The sequence below is a fragment of the Hakea prostrata genome, chromosome 6 (genome assembly GCF_041222555.1).
Source record: "Hakea prostrata isolate BN-2017 chromosome 6, UWA_Hpros_2, whole genome shotgun sequence".
NCBI lineage: Eukaryota > Viridiplantae > Streptophyta > Magnoliopsida > Proteales > Proteaceae > Hakea > Hakea prostrata.
This window is the reverse complement of record NC_142605.1, coordinates 2610747-2622853: the sequence shown is the minus strand read 5'-3', so window position 1 is coordinate 2622853 and position 12107 is coordinate 2610747. Positions and strand designations below refer to the sequence as shown.

Below are 12107 nucleotides of genomic sequence, written 5' to 3'. Positions count from 1 at the left end.
GATTTTTTATCTGAAACTCATCTTCCGGGATTCAAAACACTCCGAAATTTCAAGATATCATTAAGAACAGTAATCTAAGACTACCTAGCATAGATTAAACACTAACAATGGTAAAAAAACAATACTTACTAATTTGGAAACATGACTTTCTAATTTGGTAAAAATCATAGTTTTCAATGAAAACAAGCTATGAACTCATGAGAGGAACTAGAGATGATAAGATCTCATTCTAGTAGAACATAACCAGTAGATCATACATGAAACTAACATATAAATAGATTTAACATGCTAGAGAAATCAAATCGAAAGAATGATCATGGCTTCATGAAGGAATCATAAGAATCAAGTATGAATATCATAGTATGAGTGGAATGAATGGAGATTCATTCTCATCATAGGAGATTGTAGAATAGGTGTTTGCAAGGTTGCAATACCTTCTTCATAATCACAGTAGTAAGAACTTGATCATGCAAGAGTAAATCAATAAGAAAATAAGAGATTACTGACCTTGAAGATGAACAAGAGATGAAGAACTTGAGATCTTGCAAGACTTCTTCACAAACACCAAGGAGAGGCTTTGAGAGAGGCTTCCCACGTTCTCTAAGGGTTTTAGAAACAAAGGAGGCTAAGAAACACATACTTCTATTATATAGAGCACCAAAAGACCTAAACAGAGGATCTTGACAGATTCTGTCCCTGTTGGTCGATTGGCTAGTCGACTGGCCCAGTCAACCAAGCATGTCAACAAGGCCAAAACAAGGAAATGAGGGCCTAAACCTGAACCAAATCCAATGAGCTTCTCCCAACACAACATATGACTTACCTAGTAAAGAGAAATGCCTTCAAATCATGTCCAACTACACTTTATGTCCATCAACTAATCTCATCTTCATCAAGGTGCAGTTTCATTTCCAAATTTGACAAAGCTTCCAAGTATGGAACACCATCATCAACTTCCATGGGTTCTGGGTTCCACTGAGATGGCCCATAGTTGGTTTCTTCCTTTACTTCAAGTCTTCGAACCTACAAACAACAGGGTTTCCGAGTCAAGGTTAGGGTTGGGTTTCACATTCTCCCTCCCTAGAGTCATTGTATTCTATAGCTCCAACCAACTGGGACTACGGACTCTTAACCCTATTGGTCATCCACACATAATAAACATGAAGCTCTCATGTCCTCTCGCAGGTTGGCTACCGGTCTTGAGCGCCCATGAGCCTAGGCTTATTATGTGCGACCCTACCATTGAATGGTCCCCACAATGTGATTGCGTCCTCTCACGGGTTGGCTACCGGTCTTGAGCTCCCATAATCCCCATTGCTACCATGGGTCACTCGGCTTCAGTACACTTGCCGAAGGGGTTAGATATGATGGGGTTTCCCTAGCCAAACTCATCTAGACAAGTCCTAGGTATGACATCCTGTGAAATCCAGCCCTAACCTTAACCCGGAAACCCTGTTGTTTGTAGATCTGAGGATCCGAAGTGAAGGAAGAAGGAAACTATGGGCCATCTCAGTGGAAGGCATGGTGTTTGACCCGAAACCCATGGAAATTGATGATGGTGATCCATACTTGGAAACTTTGTTAGAGTTGGAGAAGAAACTGCACCTTGATGAAGAAGAGCTTAGTTGATGGACCTAAAGCCTAGTTGGACATGGTTTGAAGGCATTACTCTATGCTAGGTGAGTCATTTTTTGAGTTGGGAGAAGCCCATTTGATTTGGATGAGGTTTGGACCTTGAAGTTCCTGTTTTGGGCTTGTTGTCAGCCTTGGTCGATTGGTTGGTCTATTGGGCCAATCGACCAACTGTGACAGCATGATTTGGTAAGATCCTTTGATTAGGGTTTTGATGCTCTATTTAATAAGATCCTTTGATTAGGGTTTTGATTCTTGAAGTTCTCTTGTTCATCATTAAGGTTAGTAATCTCTTAAACTTCTTTTGATTTACTCTTGTGTTGATCTAATCTCCTTACTGTGATTATGAAGTAGGTATTGCATCCTTGCAAACACATCTTCTACAATCCCTACAGTTGAGAATGAATCTCCATTCATCCTAATGATGCTATGATCTCCATACTTGATTTTAGAAAAGATCATTGATATCTTGATGAATGCATGATTTACCTTATTGTTTTGATATCTCTAGCATGATAGAGATCCATTCTCATGTTAGTTCTTATCTCTAATCTATTCCTAATATTCATTTAGAGTGAAACCTTGTTCTATCTAATTTCTCCTTTGAATCCATGGTTTGTTTTCATTGAAAACCATGCTTTTGATCAAATTAGAAAGTCATGTTTTCAAATTAGAAAGTATTGATTTTGATCATTGTTGGTGTCTAATCTATGCTAGTTAGTCTTAGATTACTGTTCCTAATATTCCTTTGAATTTTTGGAGTGTTTTGAATCCTGGAAGATGAGTTTCAGATCATAATTTTGATTTCTGTTGCGTACTGTTCACTTGGTCGATTGGACCAATGTGCCAATGTTGATAGTAATGGATTTCTTTGTCCGATTTGATCCGTCTGACCTCTAATCTTCTAGGGCTTATTCCTAATGATGTATCAATGTTTGTTTAGGGTTTATTTGCTAACCTTGGACCTAATCTCTTGTTCCTTCAGAATTTCTTCGAAGCTAATTAAGGTAAGGACGGTTGTTTCCATCCTAACCTAGATTGCATGAATCTTAGTTTCTAATTTGGGAATTTCATGAGATTATTATTGTTCTTCCATTTTCTTATTATGATATTACTGCTATAAGTACTTTAAGTACTGTAGGACTTATTCATGCAATTTTCTTATTCAATTGATCATGTTTATATGTTTATCTTTCTATATGTTGGATTATTAGTTGTGTATGTTATGAGTGAATTGGGAATGTGATTGTTTAGGTATGATTTGGGATTGGGGAATGTCCTTTTGACGTTTCTGTCCTTGGACGGCAGTGGAAGTGGTATGGGACATTTCCTACAGTGCCCTTTGACTCTTTCCTGGATTATTGATTGTCATACCTAGGGCTTGTCTAGCAGTGTTTGGCTAGGATGTCCTTGTTTTATTAGACTCGATTCAGAAGGGTATAAATACCGAGTAACCCGTGGTAGCAATGTGGGTTTGTGGGTGCTCAAGACCGGTAGCCAACCCATGAGAGGACATGGATCACATTGTGAGGGGCCATTCATTGGTAGGGTCGCAAGTAGTAGACTTGAGCTCATGGACGCTCAAGACCGGTATCCAAACCGTGAGAGGACATGAGAGCTTCCTGTTTATTATTTGTGGATGACCAATAGGGTTGATGAGTCCATAGTCTCAGTTGGTCGTCGTAGCGATAGGATATGCTGACTCTAGTGAGAAGGATACCGGAAAGGATTGTGAGAGGCGAGGAATGGAAGTATCCGACTCTGACTTGATATAACTAAGTAGAAGACTTGCATTTGGCTAGGTTTAACCTTGACATGCGCCAATACTCAGACCAATGGTGATGTGAGAGAGCGGTGACCTAAACCCCAACCAAGGAATGTCCGAGAGGGATGTAGGACCCAATTACCACCGAAGAACCCAAGATACCAAGATGGTTGAGGGAGAGTGATTTAAGACCTACCCAGAGGACTATGGTGCTATGACTTAAAGCATGTCCGCCAATAGAGACCAACATACGTAGAGTTAGATTCATACATTCATTGTCTGTTTCATATCATCTTGCATCATGTATGTTTTGAAATCATGTTTGACTATGTTACTATGGATATAACCTGCCTTGCTGAGTTCTTTTGAACTCACTCCTTTTTGCAAATATCTTTGTTAGATTATCCTACAGGTACTGACGACTATGAAGGCCAGTACTATGAAGCACAAACAGATGACACATACTACTCCCAAATTGGTGGCTACAGTGACTATGAAAGTGAGGAATTCATGGGTGAAGACGTATTGCGTCAGGATTAGTCGTACTCACATGCTTGTTATGCGTTATCTGAATTTTGAGACTTTTACTTTTAGAAGTTGTATTTATAAGTTAGAAGAGACCTTAATTTAGTTTTGATTACTTCTTTTCTATTCCTTTCTTTTTTGGGAATCAGTTGTAATCTTTCTTTTGACTTTCGATCTACTATTTCGTTGTGTTATGTGGAGTGATTTTCCACTACACTCTACATTGATTATTATATTGGTATCATTCTTTCCGCACTTTGATTATATTGTTATTCTCTTGAATCTTATCTTGATCTCTCTATTAATGTAATATAACATTGATTATGTCTTGTTCATGATTATATTATTGTAAATGTGGGAGATTGGTTTCCTCGATACTGATCTTCGGGGCTGTGGATCACACACTCTGGTATGCCAGATAGGGTACCGGCTGGGTGGATGTGATAGAGTGGTATCAAAGCCTACAATTCAAGGAAATCCTAACTACAGGAAACAATAATGAAACATTCATGAATCATAGATCCAAATTGACTCAAATATTTCTAGATCTGAATAATAGATAACTCGGACTTAATAAATGAAGCATAATTTGTTTGTTGAATAATGCACAGTAAATGTGATTTAACAAACATCACTTAATACAACAAAGGAAAATGCATAATACACAATAATAAAGTGAAACAAAATGGAACTTCATTAATATTAGGAAGTTTTTACAATGAGCTACAGCTGTTAAAGCATAAAAGGAAATCCTAGTACAATCTATCTAGGAGACCATCTCTGATTTCTGAGTGTCCTAACATCATCTGCAATTTGAGTGAGCTGAGACTTCATCCTCTCCTATCTTGACTCCATCTGCTCCTGCCTCGACTCCATCCTCTCATACATACTGTGGATTTGCTCCTATCTGACCTCCATCCTCTCCAGAATGGAAGTCATAATAAGCATCTGAGCATAGAAGTATGGTGTCTCAGGAGCTGTGTGTGAAGGACCTCCGACCTCAAAGCGTGATGATGCGAGAATCTCATGATAACTCGGATCAGCCTCACGCATCTCTGTGTCATCTCCTGCCTAGTCATCAGTATATGGACCAGCATCTCTCTCATCCTCTGAATCCTCCTCATCATCATCATCCTCACCATCATCCTCACCTGGAGATCTCTCAGCATGGCTAAGCTGCAACCTACCGATAGTCCTCGTCCCGATGGCATAGCCCAAATCCTCTGTAAGTTGCACTGTGTCCCCCAGTCTCACTCCGAAGTGCCTGAAGACTAGTGTCAAAAGTCGCCCGAAGCAAAGGTTCTGTGTACTCGGATGCGCTACTATCTCTATCATGTCATTCTAAATGATGAAGGACAAGTCTATCTCGAACCCCATGTAGATATGGTAGATCACTAGAGCCTCCATCACTACCCGATAGTGATGTTCGGCTTTTGGCATGATGTTCTGGCCCACGATACGATCGATGACTCTAGCTGAAGGTGTCATTCTAGCACTCGTTCGTGAACTATAACACCGATCATCGTTCGTGTGGAACAATCTCGTGAAGCTCATAAGGAAGAAGGAATCTATCCACCTCAGCACTAGTGGGTACCCATAAGCACACATGTGGATAGTAAGGTACCCGAAAAATATATGCCAATGTGCGAGTGGAGAATCTAATCCTTGTCTCTTAGACCTGACTCTTTACGATCAGCTGAATATGATCCCTGATGTCACCCTTGTCAAATGATGATAGGTTGTTGAAGAACAACCTCACTAGCTCTGGATAAACCGGTAGATCTACAATAAATTGATGTGTCCACTGCATGGTGTCGAACCTCTATCGGATCCGAAATGTCCTAAGCTGCCGTAAATGGAGTATTCGACCGTACTCTATATGACAATGCTCAAAGTAAACCTCATATAGGAAATCCGCCTGAGGTGTAACAAATCAATCTCCTCGAAGGATCACATCCCGTGGCTGGAGTAGTACTCTACCCCTGCCTCTACCTCTCCTACCGCCTACCTATCATCCTCATGGTGGCATGATGTATATATCTGTGAAGAAGACAAAAGAAGTTTGATGTTAGTGTTTTTACGAAAAATTCTGCAAGAAGGGTATTTTCGTAATTTTTTGAAAATTTTTTATTTTGGCAAAATTGCAATTTGAACATACTATGTATGTGCATAATACTTGGAATAACATGCAAAGAAGGTTTGTTTGAGAAAAATCCATCAAATTCATGGTCTAAAAGTGAATATTCAGCAAGAAGGAAAAGGGGATTTTTGCATTTTAGGTCAAAAGTGGATTTTTGGAATTTTTTAAATTGGTTCAATCAAATTGCATGCACACATCTACCATATCATTTCAAGCATGTAGGAATTGATTTGGTGTTAAAATTCCTAACGGTTTGAAAATAATTGAAGTTTTTCAAATTTGGGGATTTTCGGTTGTGTGAATAGTGAAAGTGAGCATGATTTCAATAGAACTTGTTGTTAAGGCTTGGCATTGTATGAAAAATAGTTGGAGCATGTTTCTAAGTATTCCTAAACATGTTTCTAACCAAGAACAGCAAGCAATGCTTAGTTTTGAAAGAAATCAAAGAGAAGAACATGGTATAAGTGAAGTATGAAGGTGGAGATGAACAATGTGTGTCGTAGTGTCGATGAAGAAGACCCAAAACACCTTGAATCACCTTGGGAAACCTTGAAAAACTTTTCCCCGGAGCCCTCTCTCAAGTCTTGAGTGTTGGAAATGAGTTTGGAAGTGGGAAATATGACTTAAATCTGATTTTTCAAGCATAGTAAAGCCTTGGTCGATTGGTTGGTCGATTGGGCCAATCGACCAAGAGGTTGAAGATGGAACATGCCAGGGCACAAGTTGAGGGTGGTTGGCAAGAGCAAGATATTCAGCTTGACGATATCTTCAAGGTGGCTCCAGATGAGCAACATCCCCTCAGTAAGTGGTTGATGGACAAGGGTGAGTTGGTGTTGGACTAGCCTAGAGGGAGGCTAGATCTAGATCTTGCTTGAGTTGTGGGAGTTATTGTAGATGATCACATGGCATCTCAAGAGGGGCAGGCACATGCACAAGCAATTGTTACTGTGGCCGAGGATTGGACGGTGGCCTCTGGTACACACGAGGATGATTCGGATGACACCCTCACTCCCACTCCTAGTCAGACTCAGAGGAATGATGACGATGATGATGATGATCATCATTGTCTTAGTGGTTGTGGACTATAGAAGCGATTACATGTCCCATTACCACAGACACAACATCCCCCGAAGAGATACACTGGAGAGTCTTTTCACGCATGCCACCCAAGATGAGGATCATGGTGGTATCATCGTAGTCATACTACGAGCTACACTCGGCTAGGGAGGGGCAGGCAACATCACATGCATGGTCATGGTTATAACTTATAGTGATAATACTTGATCGTATGCCTCCTATAGCTCTTATGGATCATACAGTTGTTTTGGTCCGACAGATAGCTTGTTAGGGATGATGAGATCCATGAACTTGAAGGAGTCCATAGGCTTCACATCTACTAATGGTTATGGAGCTTACGATTTTAGTGACCTTCCCACTCATGGACATGATGGTACATACTCGTCTTCCAAGAGTTAAGCCCTACTATGAGCACGATGATAAATCATCCATGAGCTTAGATGACTCTAGAGGCTCTAGATGGACCACATCTACTTATGGGGGTTATGATCATCAAGGTGTCCCAATTATCCCTCCAAGTGGCTTGAGGACAATCAAAGTTGTGAAGGCAAAATGCAAATATGGTATGCCACCACCATATGCACCACCAAACCAAGCAAAACCTCTTCCGTAGCCCTCTTTTCATTACCCTCCCAATGGGAGTACTCTTGCATTAATAGATGACACTAGTTATAGAGCTACAGTTTTTCTGTATCTCAAAAACCATCAACATGACATGGATTGACTTTAAAATATGTCGGACAAAGGGATCATATCAACACACTTTGGCACGAGATAGGAATCACAACAAATAGATCCACCGAGGCCTACTTCTTGGCATTGAGATAACGGAGGTAGAGACACTAAGTATTTACTTAGTTGTATTTTTCATTTTATGGTAGAATGCTTAGTTGTATTTGCATACTTGTACTACACTTGTATAATGAATATTACCTGTCTTTTTATTGCAAATAGATGAAAATCTCCTCTGTGCATATTTGCATATTTATTTTGATTTAGAATAATGCTCTAGAGTTTCAGTTTTATCCGTATACAGTCAAATATGTGCTAATCAAGAACACCAATTTATGTGATGTTTTAAACCAAAGGAACACTCCCAATATATTTCTTAACATTAAATTAGACTCCAATACTAAATTTTCACCCAAAATGACCTAAAACACCTTCCAAACTTGGGGGTGAAATCCTGCCAAAATCCAGCAAATATCAGCTAAATTCACCAATACGGATGATTTCCCAAGCATTTAAAACAAAAACCTCTTAACCAAGGGGAGGGGGGTTGGGGGGAATAAGGCATAGAAACCTTGTGTTTGGATCCCTCTCAGAAAAATCTCCCAATGAGTGATAAAATTCAATGATGTAAAATATTTTAATCCAAAAGTTAGGGTAAATCCAGTGGTGCCCATTGACTAGAATATTAACACATGACAGAATCCTATCAATCATGGGCACTCATTGGGAAATTTCTCCTGGAAAAAGAGCTAATCAGTAAAAGGCTCTTACCCAACAGAAAAACCTTCATCCCAATTGAAGGCAAACCTCCTGAGTCCTTGAACTGCAAAATTCCAGAGACCAGAATAGATGAAAACAGCCGCATTGATTCTTACACTAGATCTCTGAACAAAATAATTGAAGACACGACACTGTTTTAGAAAACCAGAAACACCCATCTGGCATTCGAACTAAAACTACACTTTATCCATATATAATAGTCTAATGAAAGATTGTGGGGATCAGGATACTCTCCACTGCTACATTCTCTGAAGCAGCTAAATGAGAACGATCAAAAGAAAACCACAAGAAGCACTCATGGGGCAACAACAATCCTTCCAGCAACTTGATCAAGGTCACGTTGGCCGCTGGATGTGATCCTCCTCCCACTGAAAGAAACAAATTGAACAAAACATTTAGCCCATCAACATTCTAAACCTGACTAGATGCCGTATGATTAGAAGGGATAAACAATGAACAATGCCTTCCAACTGGTTGAAGCCAACCATTCAATTACACCTACAGAATGTGTAAGATACTCAGGCTGCATGGGCAGAATAAAAGTGCTCCCAACTCCAGTTACAGTGATAATCTAGCTAATGAAACTTCATTAACAGTTATTCAATGGGATCGTATCAAACACACATCAAGATAGAATTCATACATAGAGTCATGGTTACTCAAGATTGAATTCATGGATTCAATGCTGAACATCATGCCCCACGTTTAACAAGATAAGATGTAGCTGTTGCAAGGAAACAAGATACTAGAAGAGCAATACTGAGCCCGAGGCTGTTGCAACTGTAGAAGTCTAACAGCAGGCAAATGTATGCAGCCACAACCCCGCCTTTATGGAAGAGGCTGTTTCTAAGTATCAAATCACAATAAAGGCTGTAATAGCAGGCAGCTTAACAGTTGCACTACAGCTCTCCCGAAAAAGAAAAAAAGGTACTAAACCACTGAAATTCAGAGGTAAAAAGATATTTCTTACCCCTTTGGATCAATCTCGATGATGTTCATCTTCTCCAATTGCTGAAGGATATGACGAGGAATTGCACCACTGCTCTTGCAGAAATGGGGTGGACGGCTACCATTCCTCTTGCTGCCACCATAGATCTTCCGAAAGCCACCAACACCAATCCCATGCCTTAAATAAATCTTCCTTGCCATGGATGCTGCAATGATGCAATAAAAAAGTGAACACGATGTAATGTACAACATATCATGTCTAATTTAATAAATGCATCCGTTGCATGTATCAGAAAAATGCAACAAGCTATATGACACAAATAGGAATAACGATTGAAGCAACCAGCTACATACCAGATCTTATATAGTACCAGTCGGGATCATAAGGAGCAAGCTCCTTGAAAGTAGCAGTTTTCACAATATCAGTCCAGTGGGGAAGTTCCATCTGTCCACAAGTAAAGGGGAAATAAACTAAGATGCATCATCTTTGGGGCAAAGATGAAAACTGACAGATGCCCAGCTTTTAATACAAGTGCCTGACACACAATTCTGATCATAAGGTCCAGGAAACATGAAACATAGCCTTCTAATTACAAACGATGCAAGAATAGGTTCTTGCCACCTTCAAGAAATCCCCCAATTGGTATATAGCTGTATTAAATTTGTGTAAACAATCTATACATGATATTGTGCAAGGCCCGCATAGACATAAGTTGTAACAATTTTCAGCACTAAACTGGAAAGAGTGACAGAAAACAAATGGCAAAGAAAACCAATAATGGTACTGCTGATTTCCTATGATAAACTTCAGAGGATAAGCAACCACAATTCCAACCAAATAATAAATGCATTGGTACACCCTAATCATAAAAAAAAATAAATAAATAAATAAATAAAAAGGAGAGAACTCCAAGCATCATAAGGAGGGAGACAACAGCTAAAAAACAAGCTAATATCAATTCCCAAACCTGAAATTTTAGCTTTTTAACTCAGATAACTCAGATAATGATAACTAGGGGGAACATTCAACTGATAATAAAAAAATCTCAGGACTTTGACAGGATCTTACCTTTCCTGATCGTTTGAGATGTGCTGCATATGCTTTCACAAACTCATGTGGCGACACATCTTTCACATTTCTGGCAGTTTCCATTTTGTTTCTATTCACTAGAAGAAGCAACCTCTTATATCTCTTGGCTTATCTGAGACATCGTTCAATAGAAACAACAAAAAAGTTGTTCAGTATGGACTTTATTAAACAGATCATAAATTGAAAGGCGCAGGCAAAAATACAATCCGAATTTTGCTGAATAGCCAAAAGGCAATAGCTTAATTTTGATCAATTAGGGACAGGAAAAATATACCAGCAATTAGACCAACCATCCTAATTTAGACTACCTGCATACTACTCGAACCATCCATCCTAATATTAGAATCAACTATAGCATTCCAAGGAAATCATTTGAATTAAAAGTATAAAGTAACTATTACAATACTTATCTGAGATGTAACCAATCTCCATATTGAAGAACGGTAATATTAGAAAGGATTCAATAAGAAAATAATATTAGTTAAAGCAAGGAAAACGAGCAGGCTCAATATCTGCAACAAGTCCACACAAGATTAAAGTCCCACCCCCAATCTCAATACTAAAAATTCAAGCTCTCAGACACTGACCGACCAACTACTACTCTTGCTTGTTCTCTGTTATCATACCCAGACACGAGATTTATTCAATTGATTAAAACAAAAGTATATATAAACATAGAAAAATCCAAGTGATATTTTCGGGGGAAAACGAAAACAAAAAGAAATTACATGAACAGAGAAGAATGCCAGTAGAAAGAACAATTTATTTCACTAACCTGTGCTTTTTTCCCAATCCCACCACCAGGAGACGCAGGGAAGAAGAAGATAAAAAGAAGATGGAAGATCACGCAAACACGGCCGCTAGGGTTAGAAGCTGCGTTTTGAAAATATGAGGTATAAATACAATTCGATAGTTTTTTCTTTTCTTTAGGTTTCTAGTGTGTTTCTCTTTTGACAAAAATACCCTTGGTGCAGTATAACTGTATAAGTGCCGAAAAGTTCGCGGTCTTTTCCAGTAAAGCAAATTTTCGCAGTTACGTCGTGTATAAAACGGCTAAGAAGCGCTTTGTAAACAATTTATTTATACGGTAAAGTGCTGTAATTGATTTTCATTTTTTTAAGAACTGAGGTCCTTGGGGGTAGTTTTTTCTATATAATTTAGATATAAGTCTATAACACAAGGCTGCGCCTACAGCCCCAAGGGCCCGAGAGTCTAGATCATCTTCTCCGATGAATGTTGACCACAAATTATAGGGGCTACAAGATTAGGGTGATGGGATTTATTTTTTAATGTTTTATTATTTTTTACTTGTAAGCCCCATATAATTTATGATTGTAATGTTGTCAGGGTTTGTGCTCCCCCTCAAGGGAAATGATCCACACTCGAGACTCCATGGAGGCAATTGAATGTTTATTTTG

At 39.1% G+C, this 12107-nt stretch overlaps 1 protein-coding gene across 1 annotated transcript; it reads right to left on the bottom strand.

The window, feature by feature from the left end:
• Positions 1-8001: 8001 nt before the first annotated feature.
• Positions 8002-11572, bottom strand: LOC149012105 (small ribosomal subunit protein eS19z-like). Its single transcript, XM_089159913.1, has 5 exons — positions 11465-11572; positions 10669-10801; positions 9954-10044; positions 9622-9805; positions 8002-9019 (listed from the first exon to the last, which is right to left on the bottom strand). The coding sequence occupies exons 2-5, from the start codon at positions 10750-10752 to the stop codon at positions 8947-8949; spliced, it is 432 nt and encodes a 143-aa protein (XP_089016039.1). The 5' UTR covers positions 10753-10801; positions 11465-11572; the 3' UTR covers positions 8002-8946.
• Positions 11573-12107: the final 535 nt, after the last annotated feature.

Coding starts and splice junctions, on each gene's coding strand:
- LOC149012105 (XM_089159913.1), bottom strand. CDS start 10,752: ATGGAAACTGCCAGAAATGTGAAAGATGTGTCGCCACATGAGTTTGTG. Junction 10,045..10,668: donor ATCTCAAACGATCAGGAAAG/GTAAGATCCTGT, acceptor ACTTGTGGACAG/ATGGAACTTCCCCACTGGAC. Junction 9,020..9,621: donor ATCGAGATTGATCCAAAGGG/GTAAGAAATATC, acceptor TGTTTCTTTCAG/TGGGAGGAGGATCACATCCA.